Source organism: Ostrea edulis, chromosome 2 (genome assembly GCF_947568905.1).
Source record: "Ostrea edulis chromosome 2, xbOstEdul1.1, whole genome shotgun sequence".
Lineage (NCBI taxonomy): Eukaryota > Metazoa > Mollusca > Bivalvia > Ostreida > Ostreidae > Ostrea > Ostrea edulis.
This window is the reverse complement of record NC_079165.1, coordinates 44208943-44231121: the sequence shown is the minus strand read 5'-3', so window position 1 is coordinate 44231121 and position 22179 is coordinate 44208943. Positions and strand designations below refer to the sequence as shown.

At 34.9% G+C, this 22179-nt stretch overlaps 1 protein-coding gene and 1 long non-coding RNA gene across 2 annotated transcripts in view; one reads left to right on the top strand and one right to left on the bottom strand.

Moving 5' to 3' along the window:
• LOC125681131 (uncharacterized) overlaps window positions 1-22179 on the bottom strand; it is a 63452-nt gene that overhangs the window by 35776 nt on the left and 5497 nt on the right. Inside the window, exons 2-3 of the mRNA XM_048921067.2 lie at window positions 16720-16818; window positions 10485-10562 (exon numbers count right to left, since the gene is read on the bottom strand). Coding sequence (XP_048777024.2) covers window positions 10485-10562; window positions 16720-16818 — 177 coding nt within the window. The remainder of the gene's footprint in view (window positions 1-10484; window positions 10563-16719; window positions 16819-22179) is intronic.
• LOC125681134 (uncharacterized) lies at window positions 5076-7002 on the top strand. Its single transcript, XR_007372165.2, has 2 exons — window positions 5076-5323; window positions 6318-7002. It is a non-coding gene; the product is annotated as an uncharacterized LOC125681134 (long non-coding RNA).

Below are 22179 nucleotides of genomic sequence, written 5' to 3'. Positions count from 1 at the left end.
AAAGAGTCTAATTAATAGATGCAAGTGTATATGCTAAAACATTGAATATAATACTGACACCATGAAAAACCTAACAAAAAATAATCGTGTCGGTATTATATTCAATGTCAACTATTGTATAGAACTTATCACATTGTTTATAAATCTTATCACATCCTATAATGTTCACACTCGGTCACATTGTCATGTACTGAATTTTTTTTTAAAAAAAGGTTCGTTTAATAATATTTCTTTTCACATATTCTGAATGGATTTCATGTTCTTTTTACTACATGTACAATCCAATGTAGCATTGGTTAGTGCGTGTTCCTTCGCTGAAAAGATTCAGTGCGCTCGAAAAAAGAACAATGTTGTACATATACACACAAGAATAACTTAATGTAACCACGCGCTACGTACATATATGATATTCATTTAATTTAGATTAAAACAATGCAAATTGGATGCAAATGTAAATACAATGTTAAAATTGAATGAATATATATGGGTTGCTCTACAATTCTTAGATACAATTACACCAATCTTCCTTCAAATCACAGCATCCGCCGCATCGAACCATCTACAATTGATTAAAACTTTCCGAAAAAATGAATTAAACTTTTCAAATAAGAATCATAGTGCACATTTGTTTAACCCTTTCTCTACCGTATCGGTCAATATGACCGATAGCGCGTAAAAACAGGGCTACGCAAAAGGAGTGTCTATAAATCTTTGAAACTACGGACGTAATATATATGTTTTATATATCATATTTTTGGAAATTTTCTATATTTTTTAACTATGTAAAAATCAATTGAATAAATAAAGCCATTAAATTAAAAAAAAGCATTTAAAATGAAAGATGACTTCGTCTAAATATTACGCAACGCTTTGTCGCAAGGCCATTTCCCCCCTCGCTATGATTTTTTTTATTTTCCCTATGAATGCAATATTTTTTATATTTTTGAGAAGCATATATTCCCTGCTTTCAGTACATATAAAAAATATTTTTAATGCCTGGCAAAGTTATAAGAAAATAGCAATTTTTTGCACATATACGTTGTTTTACGATTTTATTTCTCAATGTTTAAACAGATCGGCGTTTTATCTATATTTATATATGGAAATAGGGAAAAGTAAATACATTCTGTAAAAGTAGAGGAAATGTTCTTTTTGATGGACCCTTATTCATATTATAATTCTCGGTAGTTTTTATATTACGATAAAATGAAATTGGGACATGCTGCGCGGTTTTCTTAAAAATTAGCGACAAATCGACGTTGCTAACAGCAATCGACGCGCGTCGCACAATAAAGTGGTGAAAACTATTTGTATTGTTCTTTTTTTTTTTAGTAAATTCAGTACCTGTTGATACACTAAAACAACATACATACATGTATGAAATAATCAGCCTGGTATCTCTGCTTTAAAAAAAAAAAAAAAAAAAAAAAAGCATAAAACCAATATTGGTTTATAACAGTTACACAACCTACATGTAACTTCATAAATGCTACATCGGCAGATTGAATTTAAAAAAGATTAATAAAGTACTTCAAATTCAAATATAAACGTTATGTTTGTTCGGAATAGTAATATTTTTTTTCTCTGCCAAAGAAAGAAAACAAAAAAGAAGTTCGCCTATATATAGCCTGTATACTTTTATTTTTCCGTGATCCGGATCGCGGGCCTCGCGGGGTTTTCTGAAAGTGTGCACGGAGAACACACGTGTTTCCGTTTCAACGAAAACAAACAAACACAGCTTCACCGTGACTGTCACAGCGAACGCTTGTATTTTACATCTTTAAAACGACCTGATGTCAGAAGAAGAAGATGTCCTGGATCCCCTGTTGCAGGATGACCCAAACGATCATGCATTCAGTATAAATACGTACATGTAAGTTGATGTAGCCACATAGGCCGACTAAAAAGGAGAAAAAATGCGGTTTTGTTATGAAAAATTCACGATTAATTAACCGCGATTTGATGCCATGCTTTGTCGTTTCATGAAAGAAAATATTTATATTTTATGATATCTAAAACAAGTGAATAACACTCTGTCCGGGTCCGGCAGTTTGATTAACACCCCCCCCCCCCTTTCCCCAGAATTATCTCCTTACCTGACGCGCGAGTGTAAGAAGGGGTTGTATTTAGTGTATAATGGGATGGGGTGGTTTTAATCAGACTGGGCATTCACGACCGCTGGTGAGAAGGCTATTTTCCAAGTTTTTTCCATGTTTATAAAAGAAATTATCTTTCTATGAAAAGAAAACACATTCTGTTAGGAAAACACAATTTGCATTATTGTAATGATAGAATTTATTATCATAATTTGAATTATTTTCTTTATTCTGTAACAGAAATAAAAACAAAATGTGTGTTTGGGCCAAAATGGGGGTGGGTTAACATCAATCAAAGTCTGATTATGACAGGCTAATGAAAAATCATATTGATTTCTCTTTTATCCAAATGCATGTATTTTATATACACTTAATAGCTTATGACCATAAATTACATGTGATCCATACATGCTGGTACTTGTATGCTATGACCTGATGGGCACGTGTCCCATTCTTGCCGTCCTCCTCCGTGGCCGAGTGGTTAGAGCAAATCACACGGCCTCTCACCTCTGTCGGCGCGGGTTCGAATCCCGTTCGCGCCGGTAAGTGAGAAAGTTTTCCCAGTTTACTTTCGAAAGATCAGTGGTCTCTCCCCAGGTATCTGGGTTCTCTTTTCCACCAATAAAAAAACTGGGTGCCACCAGATAACTGAAAAATTGTTGAGTTTGGCAGAAAACATCAATCAATCAATCCCCTTCTCTAATTTCGACTAAATCCACAGCCCATCAGAGTACCATACAAGGGGATTTAGACACTGGGTACCATTAAGAAGCAATTCAATTCAACTTTTATATCTGGGGTCATTCACTTTCCCTCAGAGTTTCAGTATTTTCGCTGGACCCTGTAGGTTTTAACCTGAATTTCTTCAGTATTTGCCCTCGTGTATAATATATGTTAGGCATAATGCAGATACCTACATGATACATATTTTTTTTTTCATTACCCACTCTGCTACTCTCGCAATGTATAATAAAATATTCGATTCATTTCTAACACATGTATGCAATCCCTTACCTTATCTTTAAATAAATTTGAGTAAATAAATTTAAGTGCGAAATTGTTCCATGCTACCGTGAAACTAATAGATTTTGCTTTTTAAACATAAACCAACAATTCTTAATTGTAATTTCTTTTCTTCTTTAAAAAGGGTATTGACATCCCAATATTTAGTGGGAAGTTTCCAGGTATCATCCGCTAGCGACAGTCTACTGACAAATCCAGACATGCATTGGAAGGATGCTGATGTGGAGGACACAGGAACACCTGATCCCAGAACTGTGGCATTTCATTCGGGGTGACAACCTGGCTTTCAGTTGGTATGACTCTTTGAGGTTGAATATAGGGTTTAATCAGTATAAATGTGATTAACATTCAAATAAATCCAGATAATACATTCACAATTGGAATCATGGCATTATGGTACACTGATATGTGTGTACCATTTTACTGGGTTTTTTTTGTTTTTTTGGTTTTTTTTTGCTGCATAACTAGGGATCGTATACATACAAAATGAGACAATTTCTAATTAGTTTCTAATACTTCTCATTACCAGCACATTAGAGTTATCGCGCTTTGATGACTCTTGTGCGTCATTGGTAAGAAAATGCACAAGTCTCGCGAGATTACTGGGACATAAACGAAACGTTCATAGCACCCCCCCCCCTTTTTAAGTTAATGTACATGGTGTACTTTTAAATAAAATAGCCATTGGTCAAACTGCATTTTAAAAATATTCTAAAACTAATTTATCAAGGATGTTACATGTTTTTTTAAACTTTACTACACCTATTATAAAAATTCCAAACAACGATGTTCTCTGTCCTAATTCAATCAATATTTTGTGTAATTTTCAAAATAGCTTAGATGCAGTTTAGAAACGCATTTGTTGTGTTAATTAGTGTTATAAACGTCTTTAAAAAATGCAGTTTGGCAAATATATAACTTATTCTAAAATATTTGAGAGAGAGAGGGGGGGGGGGGGGGGGGTTACATTAACCATTACAAAGTCCATGCCATATGAACCTGTCCAAATGGTATGATAAAATAAAATGTCTTCATAATCTGACAGAATAATTTTAATAACATATGAATCCCATTAATTACAAGAAAAGTTTTTGTGTTGGATGTGCATATTGGTTTTTCCCTTCTCAGTTCTTCTTGCGATTGATGCTTTATATCCAGGGGCAGCACTTTAAGAGGCAGTGGGTCCAGGGTCCAGGGGGCGAAGCCCCCGGAAGCTCGTGGATTTTACAGATTTTATGGGGCTTGAAATATTTCTCCTATTTAGTGTACTATTTACCATCATTTTAATACGGTGAAATTGATAAAATGACCCAAATTTTAAGAGTTTTTTTTGGAAAAAATTAAGTTCTCTCAATAAAGTAATTCAAGAAATCAAAAGATTTTGTCATTTATTTCTCCCGGAGTAGAAGAAATTATTGCTTATATTATCATTTAGTACATTTTCAGAATCAAGATACCGCGATTTACCTTAAATTTGAAAATTTTAGCTGCGCCCCCTCTAAATCCGCCACGGATATCGGTCAGATTTGGCAGATTTAGTATCATTAAATCTAATCAGTGGCATAGCTTCCATTGAGGCAACCGAGGCAGCTGCCTCGGTAAAAAAAAAACAACAACACCTTTTACGTTGTTAAAATGTCGATAGCTTCAGGGGGGCTGCGCCCCTCCCCCCCTCCCGACCCCCTGCCTCCGTAATATTCGAACCCAAGCTACGCCTATGCTAATGATTCACATAGTTTAATAAGTTCGTCCGTTTTCTTGTAAGAATAACCAATTTCTAAATTTGCCTTTAGAATTTTAATCAGTGTCGTGGTTTGCAGTCGGTTATAATATGTATTCGATGCCATAATTTATATTACGTATGCCTAAGTAATGTTTACGTATGTTGTCCCAGTAGCACGACTTTACGCGCCTTTAATTTGAAGAGTTCCACTAATGGAAATGATAAGTATTATAAGGTATGACACGTTTTAAGGTATGGTGGCCAATACTGATTTTATTTTTATTTGCAATTTTCTTTCAGATATGGGACTCTATTATTCGGAAAACTGCAGATTTTATGAAGCTGTCTTTGACAGAAGATTTGGTTTTCTCCATCTGTGTTGCCACCAACCATAATGCTGAGATAGTCATAACTAGGGGGAAGGGTTGCCATATACTTCCCAAGGAAGTTTGCAGCCTCTCACTGAAGAGGAACTGTACAGGTATTACTAGTTTTAAAAACCGATATTGTGGCAGTGATTTCCAATTTCAAAAGAATAATAAAATGCATAGTAAAAAGATTACCTTTACCAAAATTAATCTGGCTGTGAATGTACATGTAACTCATTTATTAAATGTGTACTACAATTACCTCTGATAAAATTTCATAAGTAATTAAATGCATACTTTTCAGAGGGCCTTGATTATCGAAAACATTTACAGAGCCAATTTGAGTATTCAAAAGCTTTGACAATACATTAGTATTTAGGACTAAGTATTAACGATGACGTTTTGTCTATTAACAATGATAGCTTTCATTCATATGTCGATTTGATATATCCCTGTGAGCTCGAAATAAAGGACACCACAGAGTCGTCCACTTCTGCTTCATACTTAGATATTTTATTGAAAGTAGACATTAACGGCAAACTAACAACTCAACTGTATGACAAACGGGATGATTTCAGCTTCTCCATCGTCAACTTCCCACATTTATGTAGCAATATTCCATTATCACCTGCATATGGTGTTTATATATCTCAACTGATTCGATATGCAAGAGCTTGTTCTGGGTATAGTCAGTTTTTAAATCGAGGTAAGCTACTGACAAACAAGTTGATGGTACAGGGATTTCAACAGTCTCGATTGAAGTCAGTATTTCGCAAATTCTATGGTCGTTATAACGATCTAGTTCGTCAATACAACCTCGCATTGGGTCAAATGCTGTCTGACGTGTTTCATACTGATTGTTAAGCCGTTCTTGGCACACTGATTTTGACTGCGGATAACTCCGTTTACGTGATCAGGATATGGGGCTCACGACGGGTGTGACCGGTCAACAGGGGATGCTTACTCCTCCTAGGCACCTAATCCCGCCTCTGGTGTGTCCAGGGGTCCGTGTTTGCCCAACTATCTATTTTGTATTGCTTGTAGGAGTTATGAGATTGATCACTGTTCGTTATCTTCACCTTGCATTAAGAAATACTTTTTTTCCAGATTTTTGTGCATTATCTTATACACGCCTGCTGTGAAGTTCCAGTCGATAGACAGATATTGGTCAACGCATGCCCCTGTCGGAACAACTCGTTATCAAGAATTATGTCTAGAAATAGGTTTCAAGAGGTTGAATATAAGAACATTTTTGTTAAATATGATGCAAGTACATTTAAATCTAGTGATTGAAAGTAAGTACTTGAACATTCGTTTATGTTGAACTTGGAGAGGAAAAATGGTTAGTACTTTTTGATAACATTTGATAAGGTGTTGTTGCTTAGCAACCAAATATAATTGAATAAAAATAGATTATTTTAGATTAACAATAATTGAAAGATCTTTGTTTTAATGTTGCAATACTTATTATATTTAATGGAACATAATGGCAAAACGTCATATTATTAGAAAATGATGGACAAGTATATAAAGTACGAAGTTTCCATTTGATGACCTTTGATCTTAATTCTTTTGATTATATTTTTTGTTAAAAACCTTTTAAAATGATTAAGATCTATTTAAAGATTATGTTTTTAAAATAATGTGACATTTACTAATCATCATGGATTGTAATTACGTTTAAATTGTGTCGAATGGATGCAGAAAGGCAAATTATGGTCAAAATTGTACTATGAGTGTTGTTACTTAGCAACCAAAAATATTTGTTTGTCAATAAAATTGATTAGTTTGATTTTGTTCTTTTTGTTGTATATTAAAAGGCACAATAGCTCATACATTTAGAATTTCCTATTTTTGACTCTAATCTAGTGAGAGGGGTCGTAATATATATATTTCAGAGAAAAAAGATTGCAAAAATGTGCACTTATATGACCTTTGACCCCGTAGACCTATTTGAGGTCATGGGATACATTGACAAATTTTATAAGAAATTGTTCCCTGTCCAATTCCTAACAAAATTACATGTCATATGCCTACCCCAAATCGTGATCCATGCAGATTTAAATCGATTTAAAAATACTGTCATTTAGTCTTTAAAAACCTCTAAAATGTGCCGGTAGAGAAAGGGTTAATAAAACTTTGAGCATATGGCGACATAAATTGGATTATTTTCATATTGAGTTCATGACATAGCTTTCTTGATCATGACGTCGCATAAAGTAACGTCAAAATGGCACAACGTTATCGTAAACTATACTGTATTTATATATGTTTTATACACAAGTAAAGCTTTTTACGAAGACATCATAACCATTTTATGGAAGTATACACCATATGAAAGAATTTTGAGAAATATCATTTAATTTGGACGCGGGGCCAAATTTGGCCCCAAATGTACCTTGTCCTTACCGACGCTGGCAAAATTTACCACGAACTGATATAATCAGTGCCTTGTGTAACTGAAATAGGTGACGAGTATCATTATTTATTCATTAGATACACCAATTACTAACTGTAGCAAGATACTGGTCGCCAGTTAGTAATCGTCAAAACCCAAATACACTTAAATTCAACATGTTTATTTTACAAAATAGAAAACTTTTCTGTAATATATGTAAATATATATGTAAATTCCTGGAAGTAATAATAGAGTCAGTTCTCAAGGTTAATAAGATATATACTACTATATGCGTGCATGATTAATTTGTCATTCGTTACTGTATATGCAAGGTTTAAGAGAATAAATTGATTGATTGATTGAGAAATGCCACCCGCATTACAAATTGACTGGGACATAACGCACTCTAAAAACCATTGAGCCAAGGCAGATACTCAAATGCAATACGCTTAATAGAACATTATTCTGCTGTACGTTAAAAAAGGTAAAGAATTGTGAAAGTCTACCGGTGAGTCAAAAGTATTTGTGCATATTTGATGTGTTTCGTGCTCAGATGGGTATGGAATTTCTTGCGAAAAATAATGTGGAGTTTATGTTCCAGCTTGTTGTAGCTGCAAAAATGTAGCCCTTCCCGATTTTTTTTGGGGGGGAGAGGGCTACAACTCCTTAGGATCTCCGTAATGGTGCAAATGCGGGAGTGATTCATTTTCGATCATTCTAAACATTTGCTTACTTTCTTTACGTAAATAAAATGATATTCTATGCTTCGTAGTCAGTATATGAATTTACAATCTGCAAATTACGATTTGTGAGGCTCTATTCTACCGTTTTCAACGATTTCGATATATTTCAATTTCTCGATTCATATTTGTGCGCCATGTTTGATATACTGAGTTTCAACATCCGATTGTCAAGTTATTTGCATATGTCAAATAAGGTAGTATTTACATCAATGGACGAGTACGGAGGAGAAAGCTATTTCGTCGGTATTGAAAAGGTTCAAATATAATATCAAGTTAAAAAACGAACAGTATAGAGTGTAAATTCTTTCTGCAACCAATATGATTTTCCTTTCTTTGTCGGAATGGCTCGATTAATTAGATTTTCGCGCTGAATGTCAATGTTTAGATTTTTCAGTAGATCCACCTACGAGATCTAGCGATAACAAGCACAGCGGAGCAGACGAAGAATTTTGCGTGCTGCACATGATATTTAATGAAAAACACCTTTATTAGACATTACATGCCCAAGCACAAAGTTGGTACTACTTTTGGTGTAAACAACATTTGCAAGTAATACATGCAAGGTGAAGATACGAACAGTGATCAATCTAATAACTCCTACAAGGAATACAAAATAGATAGTTGGGCAAACACGGACCCCTGGACACACCAGAGGTGGGATCAGGTGCCTAGGAGGAGTAAGCATCCCCTGTTGACCGGTCACACCCGATCAGGTAAACGGAGTTATCCGCAGTCAAATCAGTGTGCCAAGAACGGCTTAACAATCGGTATGAAACACGTCAGACAGCATTTGACCCAATGCGAGGTTGTATTGACGAACTAGATCGTTATAACGACCATAGAATTTGCGAAATGCTGACTTCAATCGAGACTGTTGAAATCCCTTTACCATCAACTTGTTTGTCAGTAGCTTACCTCGATTTAAAAATTGACTATTCCCAGAACAAGCTCTTGCATATCGAATCAGTTGGGATATATAAACACCATATGCAGGTGATAATGGAATATTGCTACATAAATGTGGGAAGTTGACGATGGAGAATCTGAAATCATCCTGTTTGTCATACAGTTGAGTTGTCAGTTTGCCGTTAATGTCTACTTTCAATAAAATATCTAAGTATGAAGCAGAAGTGGACGATTCTGTGGTGTCCTTTATTTCGAGCTCACAGGGATATATCAAATCGACATATGAATGAAAGCTATCATTGTTAATAGACAAAACGTCATCGATATATCTAAAAGTCGAATTGAAGGTCACAGCGAGAGATTTTTTCTTCTCACGTAGAAGTTTTTGAATAAATTCTGCTTCATATGAATATAAAAACAGGTCAGCTAACAAAGGAGCACAATTGGAGCTTATTTTCGGGTATTCATAAAATTATTTTGCACCATTGTGGAGATCCTACGGAATTGTAGCCCTATCCCGAAAACGTCAGAATAAAAAAAAAATCGGATAGAGCTACATTATTGCAGCTATCCTGTTGTACCGATCGACTACAGCCATTCGATGTTAGCGACCAGAAAGCCGTAAAAAATCATTTGCGTCAATCATTTGAGGATTGGTATTCCAATCAAATTGTTTCACAAATGAACTATGATGACGGTGTGTTCGTCAAAGCTGAAACCCGTTTGCAAAAATGGCATTTTAAAATGCACCAATTTCTTGGAAACCACCCCGATATCATTCGTAGTGACTTCTTTGGGGTGGGAATCGCAAAAGCTCTAAACACTCATCTGGAGGACGAATTTTCTCTCTCAGCATTGACTCAAAATGATTTTAGAATATAGACTTAAACTTAATTGTGTGTGTGTGAAGAATTCCTTGTCCGCCAAAATTTATTCTGCTGAAATTTTTAGGTAGTGCGAGGATATTTCATACAAAAATTTGTAAAAATGCACGCATTTGTATTTTTCACATTATAAAGAGTTCAACAACTCATATAAATATTGATATAAAAAACTTTTTAGATTCCTTTAATTTGATCAACTGAACATAGATATTCTTAAGATATTGATTATGGTATGTCTCCCAGTGTAGGGAAATAGACTTGGGGTTAATTCCGTGGAAATATACAGTTGATACTGATTTCATATCAAGAAAACAAATAATTCAAAATACCCAGTATACCTTACCATAGCAGCCACAGCTGTGATGTGAGCAGTGTGGATGTTGTCCATGACTGCAATGGCAATCACTGTCATGAGAACAATCTGCAATAGAAACCGTTATAATAAACAAAACTACTTGTGAAATATACTTGTATGGGGCATGTGAATAACTTTCTCAAGACAGATAACTTTATTCCAACAGCTTTGAAAGCCTCCAATGAGGCACAGAGTAAACCAAAGCTTACTGTAGGCACATACTTGTCAGAATAAGTGCATATTCAGTATACGTGTATGTAATGTCGATCCAGAATGGTTGTGTGGTACTTCATTTATACAAACTTTAATTTGTATTACATAAAGATTGATTGATGTTTTCCGCCACACTCAACAATTTTCAGTTATCTGGTGGCGCCCAGTTTTTATTGGTGGAAGAGAGAACCCAGATGTAATATAACTGGGAAGAGACCACCGACCTTCCGAAAGTAAACTGGGAAACGACTTTGTGCCAAGTTTGCATGGAATGTAGGTTACTTCACCGTGGACCATCGTGACCATGGTGAAAAGATTCAGTAACGCACGGGTTCCGGATTGTTGAAGCAATCGGTCTGTTTATTTTTCTCAAAAGCAATATAAATGAAAGTTTTCTTAGACTAAAACATCGCACGGAACGCACAGATGTATTAAGAAACAGAATATGCCCCATACTTTGAATGAAAGTAGTTACTTTTCTCTTCTAGCTATTTTTCGCATTTGAGAAACAGTAGACGATGTTTGATAGTTAATTATAGCCGATAAATGGACTTTTATTTCCAGTTCACCATGACGATGTGAGAAGTAAAACCTTGACAGAGTTGCTTCTAAACGGTAGGGGTCTAATTATATTATATCGAACTTTTCGCAGAAACTTTCAAGCGATGCAGCTGGTAAAAAAGAAAACCCAAGGTGGCGGCGTGATATACCTTGTGTTTACAGGAATACAATTTTTTTAATTATAGATATTTAAACGTCGAGTGCCTGTGTAATATATGTATAGGGGCGCAACAAATGTAAACAAACAATGGGCTGCCTACTTCGAGACCGATTCACGGGGTATAAACCAACTTTACCGAAAGAATTTCTGCGAATATCTCATCAGGCTAATGTAGTTCTACTTATGTCTTTCATCTAAATGCAAGGTGAAGATAACGAACAGTGATCAATCTCATAACTCCTACAAGCAATACAAAATAGATAGTTGGGCAAACACGGACCCCTGGACACACCAGAGGTGGGATCAGGTGCCTAGGAGGAGTAAGCATCCCCTGTCGACCGGTAACACCCGCCGTGAGCCCTATATCCTGATCAGGTAAACGGAGTTATCCGCAGTCGGAAAGTTTACGTTTAGGGGTTTTTTTTCATCCGAAATTAAACAGATTGGCAACACTTCCCATATAACGAGATTTCGCTAAAACGCGATTATCCATCTCTAGCGAGAAAGAAAACACTACCATCAACAGGTGTTTTGATTGAAAAAATGACAAATTCCGTGCAATGCTGAATAAGTGAATTGTCGCTATAAAATTGACAACACAGTCAAAGAATTTGAACAAAAAATCTCCAACATCTATAGTTTCACCATGCATGAGGTAAGAACGTAAATACAGTCTCCGTGTAAACTTAATTACATGTACGGCTGTGCACATGGCCTGGCATAACGCAAGATAACGAAAAGCGTAAGGTAGATCGATTCTCGTGTGATGTTAAAGGTTTTTGCAAAAATCTTTATTAAATTAGAATTTGCGCATGATAGAAATATATCCTTCAGAGGAATTTTATTCAGTGAATAAAATAAAAAATCTGGTAAACTATTGATAATGAAATTTATGTTATTTTCCACAGAATCAATTATTTATTGTAAAAAAATTGTGAAGGTCTATAACTCCTACGCTGGTATTGCTCTACCATACATGTATGTCTAAATTATACAATGATTTCCACAATCAGTTAATACATATTTAGAAAAAAGACATTAAAAAATTGTCATTTTAAGAAGTTTTTATTTATTTTTTATTATCTTGTTTTAACGTAGTTCCACACTCGTGTGATGTCATAGGATTTTGCAAAGTCAATAATGTAATGATAGGAACATAAATTTTGTTGGAATCTTTTTCAATAGTTATTGTAAAAAAATTTGTTAGCCATAAAATATTTCAAACTTCTTAGTTTTATTTGAATATTCAATGATATGTTTCAAAATATTGAATCCAAGGACAATAACTCTGTTTTCATTCAATTATTTATCAAGTTCATAATGCGATAGATTTCCTTTATTTTTGACAGTTTACCAAGGTGATAAGGAATCATTATCTGTGTCTTTTCATGAAATTACATACAATTTTAATCCCTAGTGATTTAAATAGCTCAGCTGTATGGTGCCAGACTTCAGTTTTTGATGGGGGTATACATAATCTGGAAGCTATAGATTTGAAATTATTAAGGAAAGGTATGGATTTTTTCCCATGAATAACTATAACAGATGTAACTCTACTAATATAAACAGGAAAAAATGATATGTAAACCATGCTATAAGGAAAATGCGTCCACATTTGTTTGTTTTTAACATTTTGGGGAATAACGCTAATTCAATAATTTTCCACATATTATTCTAAAACTTGATGAACATATTGAAAATGACATGTGTTTTAGTTATTGACATGTTTCCCGATAAATAAATGCAATTCAAAAAACATTTTGTTGTTTTTATATTAAAATAACAACAAATAACTGTTTCCAATGAATTTCATAAAAATCTACATCGGGGTATATGACTTTAGTGGTGTATGTAATGAAAATTAATATGGAAACCCTTAACTGTTTTGCCTTTTTTCATTACTCTGAATGTTAATTTATTGATTCCAAACAAAAAAATGCTACCTAAAACCCAAAAATCCAGGACTAAGGACCTACCTTAAGAAAATGTGTGATTTTCTGTTGTTGACCTATACTTCTGTTTTCATGTGTTTGACATCTTAAAAAAGGTGGCAACATAAATATTTCTTTGGTTATTAATTAAATTAAAATATATTAAGTGGAAATTAATACAATTTTTCCACTTTCAACCATTAATATTGATAAGTCACACGAGGGTGGTAGATTGTTATTGCAAGAATCATTTTTAAAAATTTCAAAAATGGGATTCCCAAAAAGATTGAAAATAGACTAAACAGAACTCACAGCGTCCAACGGAATATTTGGGGTGTTGAATATGCGAAGATCGGGGTGTTGATTTTTCATTGCTTCGGCAGCGATTTCTAATTTTTACAAAAAGGATACAATGTCTGATTAATTCTATTACTGCACGGAAGGAAGACATAACAAGAGTTTCTTAAACTAACGACAAAGTAGATGTAGGCCTTGCAGTTTTTGCCAACACCTCTGCCCAATTTGAGAATCCGGTTCAAAAAACAAAACATCACCTGATTTGCGTCGAAATTTTACAATCAAAAGCTTTTGTCCAAACAACTAATAGTTCTAAACTTTGAAAATGATATGAAAATACCCCAAATGTTCCGTTTGACGCGATGAGTTCTGTTTAGTGAATTTTCAATCTTTTGGGATTCCCATTTTTGGAATATTTAAATGTGATACTTGCAAAAATCAGAATAGTTAACACTCCAAATTTTTCCTTGGACTGGGTGGAACTGACTTAAAGCTGTTTAGTCCAATGTTTCGACAGATCGTCCACTTGATAAAATCATTATTAATGATAAGGTCACAAGCGGTGTTTCTGCCATTTTTTAAAAATCCATATTTATGATTTCCTCGATATGAATAGTTTTGGATACTTCCCAAAATTAGATTTTACAATGCAGTAATATTTCTATACTTCGTATATCGGCCCGGTTAGCTCAGTGATTGGAATACAATGTTCCAGGTTCGATTCCAACGATTTTTCTGCCATCCTGTGCTACAATAACTTAGTCCATATAAATAGTGCAACCTTCTGTAATACCTAAGAGTACACTTTCAATTTTACTTGCCAAAACCAGGTACTATCAAAATAGACAAACTCTAACATGTAGACTGGTATTAATAGAACCCAAGTTTTTAAGATTCATTTTTCAGAAAGAATTCAAGTGAACTGTACAAGAAATGTCACGAAATATTAAACATTATTGAGAAACGTCACGAGTGTCCTTTTTAAAACTTGTCGCATCTATGTATTTATTAGAATATCCAACATGTCTTATATCATTACAACTCTTAACCAGAAGAAATTGGTTTTAAATCTATAGTTACAAACAACTGTACACATCACTCAGCTATCTGTAATCCATATTCAAGAGACAGTCAGGTGACCATTTCTGACGCCAAAAACATTGATAATGTGATAATGGAGTAAGAATATTGTACTTCGTTACTAGCTTGAAAATACGGATGTATATAAAATTGCTGTTATAACATTTAGAAATTCATTTCAAAATCAAGGATTATCTCCCTCACGCATAGCTCTTATCCTTAAACGAATTTGACTCCACTTTTTTTGGCATACTGTTTTTCCCTATGATAGCGCTAAAACTTCATTGTTATTTCGGATTTCAAACATTTCGGTTGAGCATCACTGAAGACACATTATTTGTCAAAATGCGCATCTGGTGCATCAAAATTGGTACCGTATACCTTTTAACATGCTTGAAACTGCACACATTTGTGTAAAACGGTTTATTTGGTGATTAACCCATCAACTAACTTGTATGACTGCACTTTGTCTTTTTTCATGTATTGAAGTCATGAACATGCATGAGTCATGTGTACAAATCTTAAGCGATACGTCATATGTACAAAAAGTGATGACGTATCGCAGGATTGTCCATATAAAATATGTTCACTGTGACGTATGTTTCCAAAAACTGGCATCCCCAACATCAACGAATGCATTTTAAGTACGAAATGAAATCAATTCTACATTCAAGTATTTAGAGAAGAAAAGGGATACCAACCTCCAAACTTTAACGTTTCTGTCGTCCGACATTGATTACATGTAATGATGTTTTAGGACATTTAAAGATTACATGTATATTTTCATTTGTGAAGATATATGGAATGTTATTACAGCGATGTAGTACGTGTAACTGATAATAGATTTGGATCAACTGTTACCATATTTAGTTTTAAGGGAAATAGGGGTATTGATGAAAATTATGTAAACATTCCTTGGGGATGAAAAACATGAAATGTCATTCATATGCTCAAAGAAACAATAAAAATATCAAAAATTAATCTAGGATTTTCAAATACTCATACAATTTATTCGGAAATGTAGAAAATTGTTTCGTAAAATGCAGCTTCCGCACATGTATAATAAGTCGTAAAACCTCCGTTTACGATTTTTAGTAAAACTGCCTCCAAACAAGAGGTACTGTGAGCAATGCTCACTAAGAATACACCCCGCTTACCCCAATCTCCCAAAGGGTGTTGGTAATAGGTATAAACTACCTCTTTTCTGAGTGTAAAAAACAAATGGCATGACAAACCTTGGGTATTCTCGTTTGTAGGGAGAAATGGATAGGAGATGAAATGATTGGAATTTTCCTGCAAACTTCAGTGTCAACTTCTTATTTTCGCAAACTTCAGAATTAACTTTAGTATTATGATCCAAAAGGTATCTAGGAACACAGCATCTCCATGCGATGAAAAAAGCCGTTAAAGAATTTAAATGGAAACCATATTGCTACTTCGATGTCCAGTGCGCGTGACCTTTGACCTTTTGACCCCAAAATCGATAGGGAACATCTTCATCCCATGGGTAGTCCATATGTATGATATGGTGACTGTAGGTGGAAAGGATAACGCTTTAGAGCCCGGGAACCATATTGCTACTTCAATGTCCAGTGCGCTTGACCTTTGGACCCCAAAATCGATAGGGAACATCTTCATCCCATGGGTAGTCCATATATATGATATGGTGACGGTGGGTGGAAAGGATAATGCTTTAGAGCCCGGAAACCATTGCGTCTACAGACGGACGGACGGACAGACAGACGGACAACCCGATCCCAGTATACCCCCCACAACTTGTTGCGGGGGGGGGGGGGGTATAATAAAGCATCGTCTTAAAGTTTAACGATGTCAATAATTAAATAGTGTTGTATGTGATTGATTGATCATATGAAGATTACTATAGGTGCATTACATCTGATAGAGAGATAGAATGTATTGTATCTAATTACATCAAAATTGGTACCGTATAAGTTTTACATGTAGTAAATGAATAAAATACCTCGGCAATGGCAACGGAAGAAGTAGCAGTAGTGATGTTGACCATGAGGACAATCCATATCTTGGCATTCACTATCATGGCGACAACTGTCAGTGTACTCTGCACAATTAAATAGAAAAATATGTCAGCATAAAAAAAGTTCAGATCCCTGAAGAGAATTCCACCACACCCCCATTTCCCCCACAAGTGAGTGAGGGCTACGGATACCTAAGGGTGCAATAATTTGTCTTACTACTTCATACACTGAGAAAGGAATTTCATCGAAAGGAAAACACTTGAACCGACGCTGCACATCATCACGCCTCTGACAAAATTGGTCAGATCTTGGTCACATGAGGCCGTGAAAAAAACCGCATCATGCAAGAAAAATCCGTATTGAGAGAGTAATTTATTGTGGGGTTCGACTTGCAGCCGTGACAAAATTGGCGATCGAAGCGATAAATTCTATGATATAGACCCCCCCCCCCCCCTTATACAGTTAGAGAGTGACCTGATACGGAAAAATACATGGTGTGAAAAGAAAACCCGTATCGGGCGAGGCTTTTCATACCATGTATTTTTCCGTATCAGGTCACTAACTAACTTTATCATATGATTGATTAATTCCTAGCTCTCTAATTGGCTGAGATCCAACAATGTAGAAATCATATACGTTATGTTTACCTGCACGTGACCTTCCAGGTGAACATAAGGAATTATTTTTTCCACATAGGACCAAAAATAGGTCGTTGAAACTTACAATTAAAGCAAAGAACAATCTTGAAGGGTTTTTTAATCATTTAATAAAACAATTATTACTGTTTTTGAGGTCAATACGATGATTTAGACACCTGAGGAGTACAATATTCACCGAGCCCGAAGGGCGAGGTGAATATTGTACTTCGATAATTGTATAATGTAACTAATATTATTTGTTTAAAAATATTTTATTGTTAGATGTTTACAACAAAATGATTGGGCAGAAGTTCTTAAAACTTACAACGCCCTCTCCTGCACATTATGCATGGATATATATTTACATTTGCCAATGCACTTCCTTATATGATAATACTAATGAAATTGACATTTAATTTCTTGTAATGTGAATTTGGTCACGCGATCAGTCTTTTCCTATGTATGAATACAATCACCGCTTCAAAAGTCAGGTACTTTCACCTGGCTTCTTGCTTATGCAATACAGTGGGGGATTTAGAGGCCCTCCCCCTTTGCGTAACAAAGAGGTATAGCGCATTTGCTGACGAAACGGCCGACTCAGAAATCTAAATGGAAAAAACCGGTTTCTAATAATAGACTGGCGTGTTATATTTAAATATAAGGCCGACGTTTTATATGTTTCGTTAACCAAGGTAAATAATTGCCGTAGTTTAGCATTACTGACATTTATATGAGTCATTCTTTAATCAGTAAACCATTTTCTTATTTGGAATGATGGACAGTACAACATTTTCATAGGTGCATTTATATTACACAACAATCCTTTTACATATGGCGTTACTTAAGTCACTGTCTTTTTAGGACATAACTGCAGCACCTTTAATAGATTTCATCAGTTCGGTTGCCTTTAGTTGATAATTCGAGTGTTTAGTTTTGCCTAAATATCATATATGACAGTTGCTACATGAGTTTTTATATTTACTTTTGAGAAATCAAACTGTATAACAGTTCTTTTCCTCCGTTGACCTATTTTTACTTAATGCATGCTGTGCATTTGTGCCCCTTTTCCTGTAGTATTTGTTTTATTAGCTTTTCGTCAGCCACATTACGGTTTAAAAATCCTGTGCACACGGGAACATGTTAGTGTAAACAAACAGAACTACAGTGATCTCGGAATAAATTCCCTTTCTTTAAGTCGTAACTTGCAAATATTGGAAGTTATGATGAAAATGAATAATGTTTGTTATAATATATGTATTACATTTATAACACTAACACACCCTCTCAAGGAAACGAACCCAAAAAGTGAAAAGCCAAAAAAAAAAATAAAAATAAATAAATAAATAATAAAATAAAAAAAATTGGGAAAATATTGGACTTGAACTCGGAATGTATGGTTTTAGTGTAAGATTACTGAGCACCTAAACCATAAGGCCATCCAGGCATATAAGTTTAAAGGTTTAACGTTTGACAGGCTACTAAGTCTCAAAGTAAATTTTGAGAACGATTTTTCCATATTTTATCCATTTTCAACAAGAAGGCCACCTTAAACCAAATTTCCTCAAATGGACTTATGTACAGTCTTAGTCAATTAAAACAATTTCAGAGTTTTATTTCTGGTTTAGGGTGGCCTTTTGCAACAGTTTGCAATTTTTTATGCCCATTACGTTACATCTACTATATTATACTCTATATAATCACGGTGATGTTTATGCTTATCAAATAAAGATACTATCAACATATATATATCTTTATTAAGTAATTTGGGTTAACACAAGTATAAACTGACATTGTATAGCAGAATATTTGTAAAAAATGATATTCAAGAAAAAAGTATTTGTGTAGGCGAAATTGCATACGAAGTGCGCTATACTCCTTTAAAAAATAGAAATAGTGCGAGTAAGATTCCAGATCGGCACCCGAAATGGCCGAGTATTTTTGCTAATATTTGACTTTCACATATGTCCCCCTTTCGGAAACCCTGGATCCGCCACTGCAAAGACATCATAACAGAAACAAACGCATCAGGATATTTATACAGAGTTTATTTTGTAAAGAGAAAAGAATTTCATCAATTTATATTTACAGAAATATTAAACATACCTTTCAGTTGTTTCATTTTAAAGTTTTAAATACCGTCTGCAACTGCAACTTCTGCAACATGGCGAATGCATAAAATAACTTTGATATTGGAAGTGAAAAAATGCAGACAGAGTTATCTGTCGTTCCCTGGCAACTGCCTTCACGGCTAAGTATGACTTGGCATGATTATGAGCGAGGCTAAGTTCGAGGCTCGAAAAATTATGTTCATGTCAGGGTACCGGTGCTAGTCTTCATTAAAATCCTACAACAGAAATCTCTCAAGTGAACAGAAACTCTGCCAGTTCTTTTTTGGCCGGGTTGCACGAAGTGCAAATCCGGTCTATAGTATGGTGAAGTGCGGGCGGGCAGGCGGTTGGGGAAATTTTGTGAAATCAACTCCTCCTACAGTTTTTAATGTACAACCTTGAAACTTTGCAGAAAGTAAGTATATATATTGAAGTTATGCACTTGTTTTTTTTAAGTCTGACCTTTGTCGAATATGGGCGCTACAGCAAAAAGTTGTTACTAAAAATAGAGTTCAACTTGAAAAAGTTAAGTGAGATTATCTTTTGTGGTTAAATTTAGTTGCACTACCTCTGAGGGAAAATTCAATTATATATGAGTGTCAAATTTTCTGGGCATGAGTTGTAAATTTGCAATATAAATAGAGAAATTCTGTTTCTTTATCATATAATCATATACAATTCAAGCACCTGAAGTTATTGTTCATTTTAGTTATTATTACTTAATATTACATATATCAGTCAGTGCTCCAAGTTGCGAGTAAAACGGTCGCATTTGCGACCAGAAAATCAATTTTGTGACTAGAGATTATAATTAAGTCGCATTTTCGCGAGTGAAGAAAATTTGGGCAACCAGTAAAATTTTAGAATCGGGATCGGAAGTCTGAATAAATATTTTTAGTCTCGGTCAAAACAATCAAGATGGCGGGAAAACGAGGTTTAGAGCACTTTGGATTTATCAATAGTAAAAAAACAGAAGCCTCAGCCTTGTACATGTAACAAAGAAATTCAAGAATCACACGGGGAAAGTTCTGCATCAAAAGATGGCGTAGCAATGTCTAAAGAGAAATGCAAAAGTAAAGGAAGAACCCCAGTCCTGAAATGGCGGAGGAAATTTTTGTGATGGCAAAATGTTTTGCAGAATTTGTGAGGCCAATAAGCCTGCAACGTCCACAATTTCTAGACATCCATTGTCCTATTTCGCCACGACCGAGTGTACATCTTTCAAACGTGGAAATGTGAGTATTCACGGTAACAGTAAGAGACATGTCGTTGTCCGTGACTGCATTATTAGCAGTAAGTCGAGCGGGGCAACTGTTGCTGTTAATTTTCAAAGACAATCAAATTCGGGATGTAGTGTTCTTATTGATGCTGGTACTAATTGTTCAGCAAAAGATCCAACAAAACTAGGAGCTCTTAATCTTATTCGCATAACATGATAAGCAGTGAAGGCCCACTTATTGATAACTTTAAAGCAAATCCTTGTGTAGAACGCTGGGTTTCTTCTCCAGAACCGTACTGTAAAATATACAGGATGGCCCAATGCAATACAACTTTTGCCAGAGTAAATACTTGACTTGTTAGCATCCAGCATGTTTCACAGTACATTTCTATTCAGTTTCAAAATATAAACAAACAAAATGTATACATGGTGTTGATTTTTTACTTGCAAGATATTCATATTTTTTTAAAAAAAACTTGTAAGTCTTATATTTACAAAAGCTTTTACTATGGCGAGTAGAAATTTGAAAATGGCGACCAGAAATATTTTTAGGTCGCCATAATGCGACCTGATAGCAGATGCGACTTGGAGCACTGTATCATGTTTTTTTATTAATTAATAAAAGCCCTGCGGCAATATGTGATGTGTTTTTTATATATATATATCGGCATTTTTACAAGACAAAAATCCGTCCCTGTATCCGGAAACAATCGTGTCCGCTCACGTTACCGATACGGAACTAACATTTTTTCCACTCGTCAAAACTCGTTTTAATTTAATTTACTTTACAATTCTGCCTCCTTCAACACTAAGGCCATAACAAATCATAATAGTCCTCCAGATAACTACCACCAAATAAATCCCTACCCAAATTATTTACTCTAAATATTGCAACCCGACCAATTGAGTCTTTGACCCATTTTTTTCCTTACACACAGTGAAGGTAAAAACAGAAGCAACCTACATGTACCTGTACTTCGTCTAAATCTGTCCTACCTCGGAGCGTCTCCTACATGGCTGCAACCACGAGTCCTAACGATGAACATGCCATTGTTTCTTTCCAAAACCTGACTAAGAGCTTAACGTTAACTTGACCCATCTATCCTCCATCAATTCTCTAAGATCCTTTGAATTTCTGTCGAAATCTGTGTTCAACAATTGCGTTTTCAACTTAGTAGGCTAGGCCAACGCCACAGTTTTTCCATCGCTGATCGCGACCAAATCACATTACGAATGTAATTTATTCCGCTCATCTCGTCTTCAATTCAGTTGAATTTACGCTCTAAACTACCTTCATTTTACACCTGTTTTTAACCTTCTAAATTAAATTTCTATATCTTATATATTCTCTTAGATATTGTTCCCAATTATTTATTCGATGAAACTCTAACAAACTATTTTTTGTGTTGTACTATCGTTATTTCAGTCATCTGCTACATAATCATGGAAGCTCGGTAAGAACACAAATCAATATAGAAA